Raw genomic sequence first — 22,293 nt, 5'->3', positions numbered from 1 at the left:
TTTAAATGGACTTTATTTCAGGACTGCTGCAGATCAATGATAATATTGCCCTAAAGGAAATCACAAGACAGTTAAATCTGGAAAATGTAGTTGGAGATAAAGTTTTTGTAAGTATTGTTTCTATTCCTTTATTAAATAGGCTTTAATGTTTGCATGGCATAGATATTTTTATATTTTTGAAAGACTAGGGCAGGTTCAGAGATTCTAAATTGAAATCTGAAATATTCTTGTCGTAAAAAAGTATAAGGTTCTAGGATGCATTTATTCATCATATCTTTAGATTTTTTAAAGTAGATCACACTATAAAATAGTCAAGAAATCCGTGTTTCTGTAGATATTATCTGAGTTTGTTTCTTTACGTGTTAAGAGAAATATCTTGATTCTCTGTTCTTGGAGGTAGATTAATATATTTTTTAAAGTACTACACTCTAGCAGTCTGTTTTTAGTCTTTTGAGACTTGGGTAGCTAGGTGTAATGGAAAATGTGCTGAATTTGAAGCTATTAAATGTGGATTTGAGCCTTGTCTTGAAACTGTTGACTACATGGCCATCATGGCTAGTATCTCTGAAGTTGAGATTTCTCATCTGTGTTAAATGTGCATTATCTTCTCATACTTCACAGATTTATTCTAAAGACAAAAGGGAGCATTGAACATAATTTATATTTGAAAAATGCTGGGTTTGTGATGTACTATACAAATTTCAGTTATCTCTTACAAATGTCAGTTATCTCTTACTATTAAAATGTTTTCAGAAACTTATTTATACCTCATTATTGTAGCAGCTTGGAATCTCAGGATTGGTGAACATCAGTTACTTAAATGAAACTGATCAGCAATGTTCTGGAACTTTTATTAAAATGTTTACCCTATCACTTTATTTATAGGGTTCAAGAGAAACATTAATTTATAGCTACCTTAACTTTCATAATGAAATGACTACCTCTCCTACTGCTTACTCAATTAAAGTGGGTTGTATACATCCCAGTTCATTTTCTGCTCACTGGTGATCATACAGTACTATCACTCTAAAATGTATACTCTTTTCTGCAATGGCATAGCCATAGTTGTAAGCCTCTTTAGTAATTACTTATAAAAAGTTGAGCCAATCATGTGTTATCCTTCTACACTGTCTACAGGTTCATAATGCCCCTCTATAAGTCTAGTGTTCTGTCTCCTGTTCAGACTGTACTGTTGAATACAGTGGCCTACCTGATCAAGGAGATTTACTATTAGGTAGGCTCAGTGTGGCCTTCAGTTTGCAATCGATGTAGACTGGTGTTTCTAACTTTCCTAAATGGACCTATTTATATTGGATTCATAGGAATTGATTAAAAAGTCACCGTTGTTTAACATCCTGGGTCATTACTTTTGTTAATAGCATCACATAAAGACATTATTTAACTTCTACATTATATAGATCAGTTACCTGAGGCAAACAATATATTTAGCTTACCTAAGGTCATAAAATGACAAAGGCTGGACATTAAGAACCGAAGTCACTTAACTGAACCCAGAGTCTTTCTATTTTGATATACTTAGAGCAAATTTCTATATTCCTGTAAATGTATATGGATATCTATATACAATACATGTATATGTATTCATATAAGGATATTCTTATATGTGCATATGTATTTATATAATGATAAACTTAATGTCAGGTTATAACTGTCTTTAAAAAGAAGGAGGGTGGCATCTGGGTGGCTCCTTTGGTCGGGCATCCAACTCTTGATTTTGGCTCAGGTCATGATCTCCCAATTTGTGGGATTAAACCCCAAATCAGGCTCAGCACTGACAGCACAGAGTCTGCTTGGGATTCACACACACTCTCTCTCTTAAAAATAAATAAATAAACTTTAGAAAAAAGACTAACAGGCTCAGCACTGACAGCAGAGTCTGCTTGGGATTCACACACACTCTCTCTCTCTTAAAAATAAATTGAAATTTAGAAAAAAGACTAACAACCTTTGAATAACTTTGGCGAGTAGTTATTTGGCTAGTACTTTGGCTAGTAGTTGAATAACTTTGGATAGTACTGACTTACCCACAGCCTGTGAGCCTTTATTTATATTATGGTAAATACTTCTTGCCCTACCTGTCTTGGAAATAATGTTGATTTGACAACATGCAATTATAGTAAAATATGTGCAAGTTCTTAAAAACCTATTATGCTATTTTGTATCAGTTCTCTCAAAATTGGGAAACAAGTGGATTTCTTTTCTCTGATATGTCTTTGCAAATTTAAAGTTGGTTATTTAAATCAAAAAATCTGAATAACGTAAAAATTAATGACTTAAATGAAAAAATATTTTAAAGGGCCTTTATCCACAAGCTGGAACATCAGGGTAACGCATGTGCTACTCTCTTAATTTCCACATAGAATATATTTAAGTTTTATCCAAAAATGTTTTGGCTGTGTTCCAAGTAAACAGCCAAATTTGATATGATATATACACATTCTATGATATGCTCTTGAATAGGTAAAAACAATTATAGTATGGAATATTTGAGGCAAATTTCTTCTCCCATTTCCTTTTGGATCTGATTTAAATTCATGGGCATTTTTTAATGTTCAAATTAATCTGAGACTGGCAAGAGCTTAATGTATTTGAAGTACAATGGAGTTTTAGTTCTCTGACTGTATTTAGAATATAGCAAGTCTTAAAAACAACCTTTAAAGTTAACATTTTTACAGATTTTATCTGGAAAATGCAAAATTGTAAACATGACAGAGTTATGCCGTTTTCAACACTATGCCATCCCTGCTTCAACATTTTAAGTTTTTAGTGATGCACATAGAAATATCCAGCTCAGAATCTGACTGCTGACTAATTTGAATCTAGAAAAAAATAGATACATAATGCCTATATAATGTCCAAATATCATAGTCCTCTTTTATTCTTTATTTCATTAAACTTTTAGTCATGGTGTCTATTTTTGTTGTTTAGGGAAGCTTTGCTGAAAACCTTTCATTTCTTCTGGAAGCTTTGAAAAAAGGTAAATATTAGCATATTTAACACCATCTGAAGATATCACCTACAGTATATCACTGATACAGATGGACGTAATTTTGTATAAGATTAAAATAATTTTCCATATTGTATAACCTGTATCTTTTCACTTACTTAACGGTGTGTGGTGAACATCTTTCTGTGTCAGTAATTAGTGAGCTACACCATCATTTTTATGGTTCTCATTTATTCTGTTTTATAAATTAATTATGCTCCAAATATATTAAATTAGGTTCTTAATCACCAGTTCTGGACATTCTAACTTTGTACAATTAGGAAGAAATGCTTAAATTGTCATTTGGATTTTTCCTGGGGTAAATTTTAGTGAGTAGAATTCTTGATCAAACTGTACCACATTTAAAAGTATAAATATAACCAAACTACCTTGGAAATTCTATTTTCTAAACATATTTGAGAGTACCTTTTCCTTCACAACTTTTATTCAAAGTTATTATTTTTCATGTTTGCCTAAGAGAAAAAAATACATCTCTTAGTTTAATATGCATAATGTTGGTGTTAATGATGCTCACCACTTCATACTTTTATTGGGCACTGATATTTTTTGGTTTGTGTATTTCCTGTTGGTTCTTTTGCCTTATTTTGGTGATGTTTATCTCATACTCATTCATGAAAATTCTTGCACTTATTTTTCTCTTAAATTTGGTTTGGACTTTTCTGCTGAAGTTTTAAATTTTTTACATAGTCTAAATTTTTGTCTTTAGATTTTGAAGACATCTAGTTAATGTTTTCATCTAACATATACTTATAATCTGGTGAGAACTTATTTTGATAAGGTGTAAAGTTGAGATGTGACCTTGTATAAACCACTTTTCCCCATTGATTTGTAATGGCATATTTTATCAAATACTAAATTTCTATATTATATAGGTTTGTTTATAGACTTTTTAAGTAGTCCTCAGGCTTTTCATGCCATTTAGGTTTCTGTATATGTTTTATTATCTGTTAAATGTCCTCTTGTCAGATTTTCTTTTCACTTGTGTATGTAAATATAAAGCCGTAAACTTTAAGGTAATAGCGATTCATCTGTTAAAGTAGTTTCCCTCATTGTAATGAGAAAAATGAATTCACAGAGTCATGTTGAACTTTCCCTATTGTTGAAATATTAAAATTGTCAGGGCAGGGCTCAAAAAGGAGTTAAAAGTGGCTTTGGTTGAATTCATAATTTAACAATTTATTTGTAAAAATTTTAAGCACCTGGGAAAATGCACTTTGTATTTCTGCTAACTAAACAAGTCTCTTTTGAAGCAAAAGTTTTGTTCATAAGCTAGTTGCTCCCTTTATTATTAATACCAAAGTGTTTTGGAGTATGTAGGTGTTAAGAGATCCTTGTCAATTTTTTGATGGTAAAAGATTATGTTTCCATAATTTAAAAAATAATGGCATAATCACTTAAATAATTCTTGAGTTTTTTTGTTAGTAAACTAGAATCTGGTAATTAGACTGTGAACTACTTGAGGGCAGTAAGGGCTATCTTGTCATGTGAACAATTTTTTGTTGAATAAATGTACATGCACTGTTAAGTATCCTACCCAAAGTAGGTTTTTCAGTATGTATTTGTTGAATTGAGTTTTAACAACTAAAATGTAGTGAATAATTTGGAAACTTAAGAAAGGTTGATATAATTGCTTATTAATATAAAACTCTTATTTTATCTTAGGTGACAGGTCTAGTAGTTGCCCAGTGATCTTCATATTAGATGAATTTGATCTTTTTGCTCATCATAAAAACCAGACACTCCTCTATAATCTTTTTGACATTTCTCAGTCTGCACAGACTCCACTAGCAGTTATTGGTCTTACATGTAGATTGGTAAGTTATTCTTTCTATTAAAAAATTGATTATAATATTTAGATAATTAAAGCTTAATTACTGATGTAGTCACTTATGTAGGTGATTATATTAAGCATTTCTTTCAAATGTGTTTTATCAGTGCCTTGTGCATTTATCCTACTTTTCAGCTCAGATTGAAGGAAACAATTATTCACACATACTCATAAACTAATACCTCCCTCTCTCCAGTGGAATCACTGAATGAAAATGCGAAGTCAGATTATGCTAGTATAATTTCTACATTAGCAAGTAAAAAGACAATGAAATAATCTTACCATCATGTTATAAAAATTGCTAATTACTTTTATATTTAAGATTCATTCTATATTTTGATAATGCTTGGAATTGAGTAAAAATGATACTATCCCCTCTTTGTAAGTACACATCTTGAGAAATGGAAGGGATTACTTCTGTCAAGATGTCACAGTAGATAGTGGCATCTTTGCTTTTTGGGGGGATTTTAGAATGATTGTAACCATAGTCTCATTGTTGCTATCACATTACTTTGTGAAGACTCTACATGTTGAACCCTATGTACCTTCAGATGGCTACACAGGCCTTTTTGTATCTTCTTTTACATTATAAACTTTATTACTGAATTCAGATAAAACTGGTACTTAAGGGTCATCTCTCTTCTCATGCTCTGGCTGCCATGAGTCTGTTGTTTTCATCCTTCTTTTCCCTCCTGCATTCTTGGTAGCCTTGTATCAGGCTCATTTACTTCTTTTTCTTTCCTGCAGCTGTTTTTTTGTTTTTTTTTTTTTTTTTTTTTTTTTTTTTTTTTTAGAACAGTGAAATGCTTTAAGTCATCTTTCAACAGTCCTCCTGCCAGTGCTGTTTTTCTGTGTAGTGTCTTTCTCTGTTTTCTTTTCCTGGTGCTCTAGAGCTTATGATATATGCCTTCATAATAAGCCTCCCTCATAGAACATCTGCCAGGTCTTTATTTCTCCTTGCCAAAAGCAGCAGTTATACCACAGGAGTTAAGGAAGCATCTTCTTGCTAAAAAAAAAAACAAAAACAAAAAAACCAAAAAACTCTTTGGGTAGAAGAAGCAGTGGCAAATGTTATTGCCCCAATGAAGGACCAAATAAAGAATCAGCTGCTCCCTAGTAGTGTTATCTTAGGCCTTTAAAAATTCTACATGTATAATTCTCCAACTATGCAGTTCAATTCTAAGTATATCCATATGTCCATGTTTATAGGAAAAAAGTCAAAAGATGGGTGGATTAGTGAGTTTGCCAGCAAACAACCTCTTCCCTGTGGAAGTATTTCTTTTTTGGTACTATCCCCTTTATTCCCACATTGCCAGGTTCTGTCATTACTCTCCACCACTAAAATATCTTTTACTTCTACCTCTTTCTTTCCATTCCCAAGTTCAAGCTCTTAATTATTGGTTGTATAGAGTGTTGTTTCCACTACCTTTCAGGCACCTACCTATATGGATGATCTAGAACTACTCCTTAATAGAAAATAAATTTATAATACTGCTGTTTCTGAACATAACTTTTGTCTCTTTTAATTATGCTGGCACTTAACCTATTAAGAACATTCCAGGTTTTTTATTCACCTTCTGCCTTCTAAACCCAAGTTATTAAGTCTTTCCTGTCTTCCTTTCCAGACTAAGCATGATCCCATGTTGATCACTTGAATTCTTTCAAGCTCTATATGATTGGTTTCTCAACCTAGTAATTAGGAAAATCATCTGGGTAGATTTAAAAATCCATATTTTAGGGCCTCACCAGAGCATTTTTAAGTTTTTTTTACTATAGAAACTTGACAGTAAACTTGATTTTAACTTTTTAAGGATAAATAGCACAAATGCAAGTAGTTTCTAAAATATCACTATAAAAAGACAAAAGACAGAATAACTTATCAGTGTCATGCCGTGTTCCTGCAAGTTTCCTCTCCTATAGTTTGTTCTTGTAGTTCAGCTTGCTTCAGCTTGAATTTATAGGTAGTTTTGTGAAGTCAACTTTTCTCCATTACATGTACTATTTCTTGAGTCTTTGTTACATAAAACAATGAAGATATTTAAATTTGCAGGAATGTAATAATCTTACTACATTTTACCATTTCTTTAATCTGAATTCTTTATAGAATATGCAATTCCTTATTGAAATTCTTGGTGATGGGGCACCTGGGTGGCTCATTCAGCTAAGTGTCCAGCTCTTGATTTCAGCTGAGGTCATACACTCTCTAATGGTTCATGAGATCGAGTCCCGTGTTGGGCCCTGTGCTGTGCCTTTCCCCCAGTCACACTCACTCTCAAAATAAGTAAATAAACACTTAAATTATTGGTGTTACTGTGGTGTAGAACTATTCAGTAATAGTTACAATTCTTTTGCAATTATTGTTGGTCTTAGAATGTTAAAGATTAACTGATAGTAGCATAGTAGGTAAAAGGCATGATAACACTAGGCCTACCAATGCTTAGAAGGGAATTAATAAAATTAGCTTGTGTAATAATTAAAGAAATCAAGGGAATGATTTGAGGTTTTGGAGGCTTACACAAGTTTTAAAGTTCAATTATGTATTATAGGATAAACGTTGTTAATTACAGGTGATTGTTCGAATATGTATACTTCTAATATTGGTATGTTGTTTTTTAAAAAACATGCATCTTATATGGATTGTTGTTGTTGTTTTTAAGGATATTTTGGAACTCTTAGAAAAAAGAGTGAAGTCACGATTTTCTCACCGGCAGATACATTTAATGAATTCATTTGGTTTTCCACAATATCTTAAAATATTTAAAGAACAATTATCTCTACCTGCAGAATTTCCAGACAAGCTCTTCACTGAGAAGTGGAATGAGAGCATTCAGGTAACTTGGAACAGAGGCAATAATGTTAAAGTAATTTTTGTGCTTTGGTATACCATTGAAAGCAATAAAAACCTACAAATTAAAAAAAAAATTGTAAATTAGCACAAAGCTTCTAATGTTACTGTAGCATAGAACTGCATTAATACAAATCATACACTTATGTGTGCGTGCATGTGTGTGTGTGTTTTAAAGGAGATTGAAATGTCATATCCTAAATTTTTTCTCAAAAGAACTTTAGTGAGATTTTTGTTTTATTTATATCTACTTATATTTTAGATTATTTTGTTAATATTTAGGTTACTAAAAAAAATTTATTTTCTTTATTTACAAGTTTAGCAATAGTTTAGCTTAATGGTTCATCACTAACTATCCAGTGTGGATTGTTTTCTTTTCTAGTTCTCAGACAGTTTTAACTTTTATCTCATTTGGGTCTCTTAAGTCAAGTAAGGTTTGGCATGGTTGTATTGTCTGTGTTGGTGAATATCATCATGCAGTCCCTAGAACCCTGAGAGTCTTAGCTACCAAGGCACGTTCACATGTTGATTTAAAAGTTAACTAATAAACCTTGTGGACTCTATAAATTTACCTAACCTTAAGTTGAATAGCCTAACTTATATAGACCATTGTCATATCAACTCAGCATACTAGTATCAGTTTATCTTACACTGACAAGAGTTTTCAGGTGTACCTGGATGGCACAGTTGGTTAAGCATCTGACTCGTGATTTCAGCTCGGGTCATGATCTCATGGTTCGTGAGATACTTTGGATTTTACTTTTGCTATACATTCTCTCTCTCTCGCTCTCTCTCTCTCTGTCCCCTTCCCCCACTCACACTCTTTCTTTCTCTAAAAATAAACAAACATTAAGTAATTTTCAGTTGGCAGGATGAAGGGAGAGAGTATGCCAGGAGTGTGTTTAATAACAAAATTGAAAAACTATTGCTGAATAAATCCCACATGGTAGAATCTTTCAAAACTATGGGTCTTGTGAAGGTGGAAGATAATGGAGAGTCCTTGGTTTTCAAAGAATTTGGAGGGGAGCCTGGTAGGCTCAGTTGGCTAAGCGTCCGACTCTTGGTTTTGGTTCAGGTCATGATCTCACAGTTTGTGAGTTCAAAACCATCATCAGGCTCCATGCTGACAGTGCAGAGCCTGCTTGGGAGTCTCTCTCTGCCCCTCCCCTACTCCTCTGTCCCTCCCTCTCTCAAAAGTATATAAACTTAAATAAATAAATAAATAAATAAATAAATAAATAAATAAATAAATTTGGAAAAACTGATCTATAATATTAAATACTGATGCAAATAATTAGATCTTTAGACAATTAAATTTGCACAGTGTGTATTCACTGGCTCTAAAAAATATTGTTTATGTCAAAGCAGTAATTTTTTTTTTTGCAGTTTCAAGTTTTTATTTAAATTCTAGTTCATTAACATACAGTGTAATATTAGTTTCAGGTGTAGAATCCACTGATTCGTCACTTGCATACAACACCCAGTGCTCATCACTAGTGTCCACCTTAATACCCATCACCCATTTAACCTTCCCACTCCCCTCCCCTCCAGCAACCCACAATTTGTTCTCTATAGTTAAGAGTCTGTTTTATGGTTTGCCTCTCTGGAATGAAACTGGACCACTTTCTTATACCATTCACAAAAATAAATTCAAAATGGATCAAAGACCAAATGTGAGAAAGGAAACCATCAAAATCCTAGAGGTGACCACAGGCAGTAAACTCTTTGACATCAGCCGTAGCAACTTCTTACTAGATATGTCTCCTGAGGCAAGGGAAACAAAAGCAAAAAATGAACTACTGAGATTTTATCAAGATAAAAAGCTTTGGCATGGTGGAAGAAACATTGGACAAAACTAAAAGGCAACCTATGGAAAGGAAGAAGATTTTTGCAAATGACATCTGATACAGGGTTAGTGTCCAAAATACATAAAATACTTACAACATTCATAAAACAAAGACATCTTCTTTTCCAAAGAAGACATACAGATGGCTAACCGACACATGAAAAGATGCTCAGCGTCACTCATCATCAAGAAAATACAAATCAAAACTACAGTGAGCTATCACCTCATACCTGTCAGAATGGCTAAAATTAACACAAGAAACAACAGATATTGGTGAGGATTCAGAGAAAGGGGAACCCACTGCTGGTAGGAACACAAACTGGTGGAGCCACTCTGGGAAACAGTTTGGAGGTTCCTCAAAAAGTTAAAACTACCTTATGATCCAGCAATTGCACTACTAGGTATTTACCCAAAGGATACAAAAATACTGATTCAGAGGACACCAGCATGACTTAGTCAGTCATCTGACTCTTGATCTTAGCTGAAGTGTTGATGTCGGGGTCATGAGTTCAAGCCCTGCATTGGGCTCCACGCTGGGCATGGAGCCGACCTTAAAAACAAAAACAAAAGCAAAAACAAAACCTGATTCAAGAAGCAATAGTGATTTTAATCTTGAATATCAATACCAAATTAAATGTGAGAACTTTGCATTTATTTTGCTCTTAAACAATTTTTTAATTTTTCCCAGCTTTGTTGAGCTATAATTGATAGAATAAAAATTATATATATTTTAGGTTTACAGCTTGGTGTTTTGATATACAAATACATATAGAAATGCCACAATCAAGCTATACAATGCATCTATCACTCCATTAGTTACCATTTTCTTTCTATTCTTTTTCCTTTTTCCTTTTTCCATTTTTATTTTGTGGGAGGAGGTGAAAACACTTATTATCTATCTTTGAAACAAATTTCAGGTGTACAATATTGTTTACCATAGTCACATTTTTATGTGATATTTTTATTTATTCATCTTGCATAACTAAAACTTGATTCTTGTTTTGATTATAAAATATAGTCTACTCATATAAGTACTGTTAATTTTGTCATTTTTTATTTTTTTAAAGTTCCTCAAACGGGAACACGCTACTGGCTCATTTGGAAGAGCATGTGACTCTTGATCTTGGGGTCATGAGTCTACTCCCCACATTGGGTGTAGAAATTACTAAAAATTCACTGAGTAAAATTTAATCAGTTCATAGGAATAAATATACGGTGAAAGGTGCATGGCTCATGGCTCAGTTGATTGAGTGTCTGACTCTTGATTTTGGCCCAAGATACCAGGGTCGTGGGATTCAAGCCCCATGTTGAGGTCCACACAGAACTTGGAGCTTGCTTAAGATTCTCTCCTTCTCTCTCTCTTAAAAAAAAAAAAAAAAATACAAGTTTCCGTTATATCCATGCCTATCTCCCTCCCTTTAGTACGGAGTAATTATTTGGTTTATAGCATTTCAAACATATACATACTGAAGTTGTTACTACATAAAGAGTTCAAACTTTGCATGTTATTTTTGCTTTCCCTTTCCCATTTTGTTCTGATGGATACTTCATATTATTCTTAGTATAACTGTACAGAATTGTATGCAAAAATGGTTGACTTTATTCTTAAAATTCACATATTGTGCTATGATATAATTAGGTGTGGGTTTTCCCTTGTACCCTTCTCCCCAAGTTAATCTCACCTGGGACTCAGATACTTGTCAGCTCAGGAAAGTTTTTTTGATACTGTATCTTACTATAAGATTCTGTTCTTTAGGAACCCTTTATATTTGGTACTTCCACATTGTCCCTTTCCTTAAATAGGTCTGTAGTGGATCAGAGCTCTGGATCTTTGGCCTCTGAATCCACTTTCAGTGCCTCACAGACTTTCACCTTGTACAGTTACAAGACATTCAAATGCAGTCTTTCATAGTATTTAAATATCTTTGCCAGGTCTTCTGTTATTTCTGTCTCTACTTCCTGTCTTTTCCCAAGATGAATTACATAGCCCAGGTTGTACTGTGCTGTCATTTATCTTTCTGTCCTTCCCAGCTATATTGCATTCTGTGCATCTGAGTGGGTATATAAAGGAAGTAGATGATAAGGGTTACTGATGAAGCATAATTCTGGATGATTTAGAAAATGGTAGCCGTGTGGTAGGAGATGGCTAACGCTTGTGTTTTTGGTCATTTTTTGCTGATTCTGTACCACTGAATTTAGGCGCAGATGGTAGAAATGAATGTGAGAAGATAGAAGACTGTCTGGTCTTTTGTTTGTTTCCTTTTTACAATTTTGCAGTTCTTTAATAAGGTAGAACTAGTACAACTGGAGTTAGTTCTAGAGTTTTCTTCCTTTTATCCTAATCCTCATTTGCCACTTACTTTTGGTGTGCTAATAGAGGAGCTTCATTTGAAAAATAAGTCAGCACCATGGCCAGAGGCCCTGTCCTGTAAGAGGGGAGGGCTGCATTGAGGGAGCTATCCTGTCTCTCAGTACTGACTATCCAGCAAGTTTTTCTGATTCCCATCTTAAAACCAAAGCAATGGTATAGATAACAGGTTGCCTGTGGAATTTCATCCAAGAAACATATTCAGGATAAGGTTGAACCTGGATATTCTGCCTAACTTGAATGTTTGTTGTAGTCCTACCCCAAATGAATCAAATAAGTAGAATGAACACCATCTCAGCATGGCAGTATAAGAGAAATTCCTGTAAAAGAGCATTTAAAAGGACCATAACTAATTCTCCTCAAAGGAAATTCCCCCAGAGTACTATAGCTAAGTTCAAGGACCTTAGCCACTGTCGTAACCTTTCCTGTTTAGTTAACAGAAGGTGAGAAGATTTAGCAGGAACTGACCAGGAGAAAACTGAAACTTGGAGGTACAGGACTACTCATCTTCTGTCAGTATGCCACAATCTTCCTACATTGCTCATGCTGTTCCCTGTAGATGGAATGCTTTCTTTTTAGCGTATTGACTCATACATACAGTTTAAGCATTCTTTGTAATGCTTTACCTTGTTTTCCCAAATATAGTAATTCTTACTCTCTGTTGTATTTTGTGCTGAATTTTGGTCATCCCACTGGTGTGACTATAGATTCCCTTTTTAGACCAGAAAGTTTGGGATAGTAAGGATTGTTTTACCTTTGTGTATATTTAATGAACATAAAGGGATAAGAAGAAAATCAATAGACTGGAAAGTTCATTTTGACCTATTTTGATCTTTGTATTCTACAAATAAAACCAACACATATTTAATAATAAATAAATGTCAGAATTAATGAGCTATAGCAACAAGTGAGGCACAACATTATAGTTAGGTTTTAAACTGCCTTTTTACTACTTACCTGTTTTCCTGGGTTTTTTTTCCCCTCTAGTGTCTCACAGAAGATAGAAGTGTGCGAGAAGTACTACAAAAGCATTTCAATGTCAGCAAAAACCTGCGGTCATTACACATGCTATTGGTTTGTATTCATTTTATTTTTACCTCTCATTTTCTTTCACTAGGTAATTACATTTTGATGGGAACTGATTAAGCCTACAGGTAAATTTTGGGGAATTAGCATGATTACTACACTGAATCTTCCAATCCAGACTATGGTACATTTCTCCTTTTACTTAGTTTTTCTTTAATTTATTTCATCATCATTTTATAATTTTTACCACACATATTTTGTACATGCTTAAAATGTATACCTAGGTATTTCATTTTCTTTGAAAATTATATTATACAAATATCATATGTAAATGATATCTTGTTTTTAATTATGTTTTTAACATGCTCATTGTTAGTATATAGAAATGTAAGTCTAATGGTATAATAAATGTCTGTGACTATTAAATTTATGGCTGCGAGTAGTGTAAATATGTATAGATACTTTGAAAAACAATTTGGTAAATTAGATATCCAGAGAAACTCAGATGCACAAGACGGCATGTACAAGATTGCTTACAGCAACCTTGTTTATAATTGCAAAAAAAGGGAAATAACAGATATCTATCAATGAGGATATATGATGAGAAAATGAATAAACTGGAATTGATACCTCAACATGGATAAATTCTCGGAATAGATGTTCAATGAAGAGAGTTGCATAAGTACAATATGGTATTTATATAAAACTTGAAAATTACACTGTGTTGTCTAGGAATGTATACATATGTAGTAGAAGTATAACGGCATGCATGGTTTTTTGTACGAGAAAGAGTAGGAGTCCAACCAGGGAAGAAATAGAGTCTGTAAAATTGTATTTTATAAGCTGAGGAAGTAAGTGGTCATAAATATCTGTTACATCATTCCTTTGCCTTTTTGTATGTCACAGATATTTTATAATAAAAGGGAAAAGTTACAGTTAAGACTATGAGTAAGAGAAGGAGTTACTATGTACCAAGTTTTCTCTCCCAATAGAGAAATGAAGGACAAGGATTTCCAAACTCTTCTGTTCAACTAAGGACCCTGGGCCCTAGTTAACATGGGGGACAATTTCTAGTATAAATATTTTCCAAATATTACAGGGTACATAGTTACAGTAAGAAATTATTCATTGTTTACCTGTAATTCAAATGTAAGCAGTTGTCATAACATTTTCATCTGCTAACTCTGCTTACCCTATGTAATGACTAAATTTAAATATTATGAAAATTACACTTAAAGGAATCTTCAAATTGTTGGAAAGCCAAGTAGCTACATGACAAGTTGTCTCTAGGTGTCATTTTGGCTTTTAATTTTTTTTTTTTTTTTTTATGTACAATTGAACATAAAGTGGGTAACTTCTGTCACATAACACTAACCTGAACTAGCTAATTTGGTAGCCAAAAAGTTTATACAAGTCACAGGTCTGCCTTTGTGATTTGGTCTAGGGCTTTGAATAATACTTTGTTTTTTAATTGACATATAGTTGACATACAGTATTATGCTAGTTTCAGCCACACAGCATAGTGATTCGACATTTTAATGCATTATAAAATGCTCACCGTAAGTATAGTCACCATGTTACCTAATTTCCTGTTTCAATCCATTATACCTGGAAAACATGCTTAATATGATTACAGTCTGATTAAATTTATTGAGACTTGTTTTCTGGCCTAACATGTAACCTGTCCTAGAGAATGTTCCACGTAGACTTGAGAAGAATGTGTTTGGCGCTGTTTTTGGATGGAATGAGCTGTATATATCTGCTAAATCTACCTGGTCTAGTGTGTTAAGGCCCATGTTTCCTTACTGATTTTGTCTGGATAATCTATCCACTGATGTAAGTGGAGTATTAAATTATAATTAATGTAATTATAAAAAGTATTCTGACCGTTTAAAGCCTGGAGCCTGCTTCTGATTCTGTGTCTCCCTCTCTCTCTGCTCCTCCCCCGCTCATGCTCTGTCTCTCTCTCTCTCCTTCAAAAATAAATACATTAAAAAAAATTTTTTTTAAAGTATTATGGTCAGTTTCTCCCTTTTTGTGTTAATATTTGGTTTATATATTTAGGTGCTTCTGTGTTGGATGCATATATATTTACAACTGTTATATTCTCTTACCGGATTGATCCCTTTATCATTACATAATGTCCTTTGTGTCTTATCACAGTCTGTGTTTTTTTTTTTTTTTTGATGTCTATTTTGTCTGATAGAACCTTTGCCACCCTCCCTTTTTTTTTTTTCTTCCCCCCATTTGCGTATCTTTTTCCTTCCCTTCACTTTTCAGTCTGTATATATCCTTAGGTCTGAAGTGAGTCTTGTGTAGGCAGCATATAGATGGATCTTGTTTTGTTTTTTTCTTTTAATCATTCAGCAACCTTATTTATGTCTTTTAATTGGAACACTTAGTCCATTGACATTAAAAGTGGTTATTGATAGGTATATACTTATTGCTCTTTTGTTAATTGTTTTCTGGTTGCTTTTGTAGTTCTTCTCTATTCTTCTCTTGCTGTCTTCCCTTGTGATTTGAGGACTTCTTTAGTATAGTGTTTGGATTCGTTTCTCTATTTTTTGTGTATCTGTTTTAAGTTGTTGGGTTTGTGGTTGCCATGAGGTGTATTTATATGTATATATGTACATATATACATGTATATATATACACACACACACACATACACATATATATACATATATAAATATAACACTGTATGTTAATCTATTTTAAGTTGGTAGTTGTTTAAATTCAAAAGCATTTTAAAAGCACTGCATGTTAACTCTCCTCCAACTCCTACAGTTTATGTGTTTGGTCTCATATTTTACATCCTTTAATATAAGCCTTAACTAATCATAGATATAGTTGATTGTATTATTTTTGTCTTTTAACCTTCCTTCAAGCTTTATAAGTGATTGCTCTCCTCCCTTTACTGTATGTTCACTTTTACCAGTGAATTTTTTTTCCCAAAATTTTTTAAAAATTCCTCTTGAGCTCTTTTCTTTATTGCTTTAAGCAGTGCCTTTAACATTTCTTGTGAGGCTGGTTCAGTGGTGATGAACTCCTTTAACTATATCTTGGAAATTTTATCTCTCCCTCAATTCAGAATAATAATTTTGTTAGGTAGAATATTCTTTGTTGTAGGTTTATTCCTTTCGGCACTCTGAATATTATGTGTCTTATTGTAGACCTCCTTGGGTTCATCTTTGGGGCTTTCTGTACTTCTTGGACCTGGATGTCTGTTTCCTTCTCCAGGTTAGGGAAGTTTTCAGCTATGATTTCTTCAAATAAGTTTTCTGCCCACTATTCTCTTTCTTCTCCTTTTGGGACCTCTATAATGTGAATATTAGTATGCTTGGTGTCCTAGTGGTCCCTTAATGTATCCTCATTTTTAAGATTCCTTTTCCTCTTTGCTGTACAGCTTGGGTCCTTTCCATTACCTTGTTTTCTGATTACTGATCCATTCTTCTGCATCTTTTAATTTGTTGATTCCCTCTGGCTTATTTTTCATTTCAGTTATTGTGTTCTTCAGCTCTGATTGGTTCTTTTTTATTGTTCTTATATCTTTGTTGAAGTTCTTGCTGAGTTTGTCCACTCGTCTCCCAAGTTAGGTGATCATCTTTATGACCATTATTCTGAGGTCTTTATCAGGCTGATTGCTTAATTATACTGTTTTGCTCTTTTTCTGAGGTTCTGTCTTTTTTCATTTGGAACATATTCTTCTGTCTCCTCATTTTGTCTGAATTTGCGTTTGTTTATAGTAGATAGGTCAGCGACATGTCCTGGTCTTAAAGGTAGTGTGGTCTCATGTAGAAGGCATCCTTGGAGCCCAGAAACACAATCCTTTCTGGTCACTAGAACTGGAGCTTTCAGGGCTGTTTCATGTGGGCTGCTTGCACCCCCCTGTTGTTACTGGGCGCACTTGTCAGGGCTGGCTACTGACCCAAATAGCTGCAGCGCCTCACCACAACTACTGCGGGCATACCAGTGTGTGCAGGTGGAGCTGGCCCTCATGGCTGAGAGAGCAGACTGTAGCTGCTGAGGGTAGGTGGGTGGGGCAGCCCCTGTGTGGCTGGTTGTGAGATCCCACCATGACTCTTCTGTGCTTGCTGCTGGGTGGGGCTGGCTCCCTCTTTCCTTGAGTAGGACTCATTTGGAAGGGATACCTACTAGGTGGGTGATTTGGGTGGGGTTGTTCCACAGAGGAATGCCCTTGGCATGGATAGTGGTGCTAACAAGGTAGATGGATAGTGCCACGGCTGGCTCTTGTAAGTCTAATGAGCTTAGCTGAAGGAAGACAAGAAAAATAGTTCTGCCAACATTTCCATTCCCAAAGAAAGCTCCTACAGAATCCTGCCCCTCCAGCACATACCTTAAATTGGTTAATGTACCTTCTTGTATGGCCCAGATGATTTTCAGACTGCTCCCTCTGAACAATTGAAATTGCGTATGGGGTCTGTAAGAATAGAGTCTCCATGTCCTGTAGCCTTCTGGCTCTCCCAGAATTAAGCCCCATTGATTTTCAAGGCCAGACATTATGGAAGCTTGTCTTCCTGGTGCAGATACCCAAGGCAGAAGTTGCCCACTGTGGGGCTTGAACCCCTCACTCCTCAGGAAGGACCTCTACACCAGTGACATCCCTCCTGCTTGTGGGGCACTGCACTGGGTATTTGGTTCCTACCCCAACCACATCTCTGCCTTTATTACCCTTTGCAGTGTGGCTTTTTAAAATCTCTTCAGCTGCTAGTTTTCAGGGCATTCACAGAGTTGCTTTATATATAGTTGCAGTTTTGGTGTGTCCATGCGAGGAGGTGAGCTCAGGTATTTCCTTACTCCATTTTCCCATGAAATCAAAATAACCTTTGAATAGTAATCTTACCTATTTTGGCTCTCTTCCTTGCCTTACTCCTTTTTAAATGCTTCTCTTTTGAGGAATGGTAAATAAGATATGCAAATGGGAAGAGGTATAGAGAACAACAAGAACTTTTTTTTATGCTCTTATAGACTTACATGACATTGGTACTGAAATACTGTATTTTAATAGAGCTAAGCATGAGAATACCTTTCCCAAGCAATTAATACTCACTCTCAGAATAGACTCCAGATTAAGAAATTTTGTTCAGTAATATCTCCAGGTATTTTTTTCTGATCCACATTTTCCTAGATGTAAATGTTTTTCTGATCCACATTTTCCTAGATGCTTGCTTTAAATCGCGTAACAACATCACACCCGTTTATGACTGTAGCAGATATGATGGAGGCCCACCAGTTCTGTAGCATGGACTCCAAAGCAAATATCGTACATGGTGAGAAACTTGCTTGATTTGTTTTTTATAAGTTTATATAATGGAATTCTTTCAAAATTATGCTTGACATTGGGTATGATACAGACTACTTATATATCCATACAGCCTTTAACTCAGTCCTGCAAAAGGTATTATCACTCCCATTTAAAGTGAAGGAAACTTGATGCACCTCCCTTGCTACATTGAAAGTCCAGCTAACACTGTATTGCAGGATTCACATTGCATCGAGTACTAGTAAAGAGAGTTGGCTCTTAGCCAGTTTGGATTCACTATCCCTTTTAAGAATCTAATGAATTTTCTTCTGTCTAGAAAAAAAAAGAAACTTTTAGATATAATTTCCAAGAGTTTAGGACTTCTCTCAATATTCAAGGAAGCTGTGTGATTTAAAACATAATAATTGCCATTTCAGTTTATGTTTACTATGGGCTATATGATAAGTGCTTGATGATATTGTCTCTCATCTCTATAAGTTTAAGAAGATCCATAGTTTGCTTATATGAAAGCTAAGCCCAGGAAGGGTGAGTAGCTTGCTTAGGATTGTATAAGTCATCGTGACTGAAACACATTTGAACCTCGGAGAGGTCTTGATCTCCTGCCACCCCTCAAAACAATGTCTTTCACTTTATCATTCTGTTGAGAGGACAGTTATTTCAATCTTCTGGATCAGTGAGAAAACTACAACTCATAATTTGTTTCCCTTTTACTATAGGTCTGTCAGTCTTGGAAATCTGTCTTATAATAGCAATGAAACATTTAAATGACATCTATGAAGAGGAGCCCTTTAATTTTCAAATGGTCTATAATGGTGAGATGAGATGTTGGTAGTTTTTTTCTGACTCTACTTCACTGCTTATTTGAAGGTGTTAATGTTGTTGTTGCTTTCTGTACAGAGTTTCAGAAGTTTGTTCAAAGGAAGGCCCATTCTGTTTATAATTTTGAAAAACCTGTTGTCATGAAGGTAAGATTCAAGAAGTTCATAGTTATTTTTCTGCTGTCAGGTATATTTTTGTATCATTTGATTGTATATATCATAGTTACTCTCTTATTAATTTGGAAACATTAGGTATTTGCCATATGATCTTTTTTTTTTTTTTTTTTTTGCGTAACAGACCAAAATGATCTCAAAATGAAATGTTTGAATTCTGAGGAAAGCAGCCAATGGTTTCCCAGTTTGTGGGAGTATACTGCCCTCTACTGTCTGTTTCTAGCACTGCATCTTGCAAAGAACTACATATTGCAGTTCATCAAATGCATCAATAAAACTCTGTCCCTTTACAATCCAAGGGTTGGATTTGTAATCTTAGCAGTAGAAAGACAAAAATGCAGATATTAGCCATTAAGAAACTAAAGGACAAAATTTCATGGGATAGTGAGGACATACAAAGTGTTATTAGGAGTTGGAGTAAGTTTTAAAACTTGAGGAACTTTATTAGAGCATTCCATTGTCCACCAGAAATACATGACTCACAGTGTAATTTTGGATTTTCTAGTAGCAACAAAAATGTTAAAAAGGTGAAATTAATTTTAATTATAAATTTTATTTAACCTAATATATGAAAATATTTTAACCTATTATCAGTGTAGAAGATTATTAATAAACTATTTTTATGTTTTCTTAGGTATTACATTTTAAAAATTTCATGTGTGTTTACACTTACACATCTTAGTTCACTAAATATGCATTGGAAATACTTGCTCTTTAGATTGCTTAAAATTTGTAGCTGAAGTAGATTTATATTCTGAAATTGTTCCAAACTTAAAATTTTCTAATCAACTTGAGTATCAAATTTTAAATTAAACTTAATTATATGATTTAATTTAAAAAAATTCAAAACCAAGTTCCACAAATAGCAGTAGCCCTGTGTGGTTACCTTACTGGACAACGCAGCTCTAAAGGACTTTCTGTGAAAAAGCATTTTTTTTCTCTTTTTTTAAAATATATGTGTGTGTGTGTGTGTGTGTGTGTGTGTACATATATATATATATTTTTTTTTTTAACATTTATTTATTTTTGAGAGAGATCGTGGGTGAGTGAGGAGGAATAGAGAGAGAGAGGGAGACGGAATCCAAAGCAGGCTCCAGACTCTGAGCTGTCAGCACAGAGCCCTACACGGGGCTTGAACCCACAAACTGTGAGATCATGACCTGAGACCAAGTCGGACGCTTAACTGACTGAGCCACCTGGGCACCCCTTGTTTGTTTGTTTTTTTAAAAGCAGTGGACCCGTAAGTCTTTTATCATTCTTAGTGGTCAGAATTTTATTTCTTCTACCAGCTAAAAAATGTGATTACAGAGCATTGCCATTTCTTCAAAACAACAGAAAACGTGTGTTTAGCCTACCGGAGGTTGGTTTTCCCCCCTTTCTAATGTCCATGTTTGTGTGATAGTTTTCTGTGAGTAGAAAAGGTTACATGAACATTTAAATTCTTATGAGCAGTTTTGTAGCTGCTTGTTTCTACATTTTAAATAAAATATTTGCTGCCTAGAAATATTTTAGCTCTCAATTTTATTCAGTCCCAATAATGCCTGCAGCCGATATTTTCTCATTTTCAGAAATGACTGGTGTCTATTTTTCTTTTCATTGGAAGAATTCTTATGATACATAAAGTATATATTTGATATTTTTTCACAATAGAATAGAAATAGAAAGTTCCAGAATCTTTTTCAGTGTGTCAGTATTTAATGGTTAGTAGTCATTAATGGTTTCTTTTTCTTCATACACTAATAAAATACCTAAAACAATAATCAGGGTGAGAAAAGACATAATACATGAATGTTAGAGGTGAGATGAAACAGTAGACAACACTATTAGAGGGAAAGGTGGAAGAAAGGGACTTTTTTACAGGTTATGGCATCAGATGTTGGGTTTTTAGAGAGAACTAAAAGCCCTTCCTTTATCTTAAGTACTATTAGGTGTTAGATATCAAATGAGGTTTGGAAGAAAAACCATATTGTGCAGAGTGAATTAGAGTTTGCCCTGTTCGCATTCAACAGTGCAGGGACAGAACTGTATATTTGACTCTGCTTCACCTGATACATGGAGTTTTTATGAGGTTGATGAGAGTTGTTTTGAACCCTACTGATTTCTATTAAGTTTTGTTTCCTGGTACTCTGTTCTACAACTGACCACAAACCTAATTGTTTACTGGATTAATGTTGTTATTTTGCTTCCTCTATTCAACTTACACTGTTTCTTTCATCTTTCAGGCTTTTGAACACTTACAACAATTAGAATTAATAAGGCCCATGGAAAGAACTTCAGTAAATACACAGAGAGAGTACCAGCTGATGAAACTACTTTTGGATAATACTCAAATTATGAATGCTTTGCAGAAATATCCCAACTGTCCTACAGATGTTAGGCAGTGGGCAACATCCTCACTAAGCTGGTTATGAACATAACCAGTGGCTTCACTTATGGAGTTTCAGGCATACTTCTCTAAGGAACTAAAAGCTATTGTCCTTTAACAAGATATGTTACTACATTTTTTTATATTTATAAAACTGTATTTTTGTATTTATGGGAGACTGTTATACATGTAGGTCTTGGCTGTGTCTTGCCTTTGAATCATGAACAGTTACATGATTTATAATTCCAGTGGTTTAGATTATATTGTAAGAGTTCAAAGAAATAAATGTGACTGTTTTAGGAAATGAACCATATGCTTATTTAACACTTGTCAAGTATTTATGTGGCATATATATTTGAATAGTTCGTTCCAACCCAGCAGCCAAGTGTTTTTCACAAACCCTAAAGCAGTAAAGAAACAATGGTAAGAGTTGTGGTGTAATGATGAGTAATCTTTTTATCCAATGGGAAGTGCTGCATTGTTTTTCTCTGTCCATGGAATTTTTGGTTTCTATCCCAGACCCAGGTTTTCTAGCTCAGGATACTGACCAGTTTGGCCATAAGATGGTTCACATGGAAGAGAAAAGAGAAAAGTTTGAACATTTTCTTCCAGGCTTCTCAGAAGTGGTACTTACATCATTTATAGAAGAATGCCTTGTAGAATTTTTTTTACCAGGCATATTCTTGCACCTGTCATAGGCCCAAAGGATCA

General features: G+C 34.3%; 1 protein-coding gene across 16 annotated transcripts in view; it reads left to right on the top strand.

The window, feature by feature from the left end:
- Nucleotides 1-22,011, top strand: part of ORC4 (origin recognition complex subunit 4) — a 79,425-nt gene extending 57,414 nt beyond the window's left edge. For all 16 annotated transcript variants that reach the window (XM_053215030.1, XM_015068368.3, XM_015068372.3 and 13 more), the window contains 9 exons: nucleotides 22-107; nucleotides 2,950-2,998; nucleotides 4,691-4,842; nucleotides 7,514-7,687; nucleotides 12,903-12,989; nucleotides 18,124-18,232; nucleotides 18,942-19,037; nucleotides 19,123-19,190; nucleotides 21,440-22,011. In XM_053215030.1, the coding sequence (XP_053071005.1) occupies nucleotides 22-107; nucleotides 2,950-2,998; nucleotides 4,691-4,842; nucleotides 7,514-7,687; nucleotides 12,903-12,989; nucleotides 18,124-18,232; nucleotides 18,942-19,037; nucleotides 19,123-19,190; nucleotides 21,440-21,628 (1,010 nt within the window). In that variant the 3' untranslated portion in view covers nucleotides 21,629-22,011. The remainder of the gene's footprint in view (nucleotides 1-21; nucleotides 108-2,949; nucleotides 2,999-4,690; nucleotides 4,843-7,513; nucleotides 7,688-12,902; nucleotides 12,990-18,123; nucleotides 18,233-18,941; nucleotides 19,038-19,122; nucleotides 19,191-21,439) is intronic.
- Nucleotides 22,012-22,293: the final 282 nt, after the last annotated feature.

Source organism: Acinonyx jubatus, chromosome C1 (assembly GCF_027475565.1).
Source record: "Acinonyx jubatus isolate Ajub_Pintada_27869175 chromosome C1, VMU_Ajub_asm_v1.0, whole genome shotgun sequence".
Taxonomy (NCBI): domain Eukaryota; kingdom Metazoa; phylum Chordata; class Mammalia; order Carnivora; family Felidae; genus Acinonyx; species Acinonyx jubatus.
The sequence above is the reverse complement of the archived record's forward strand: the minus strand, read 5'-3'. Positions and strand labels throughout refer to the sequence as shown.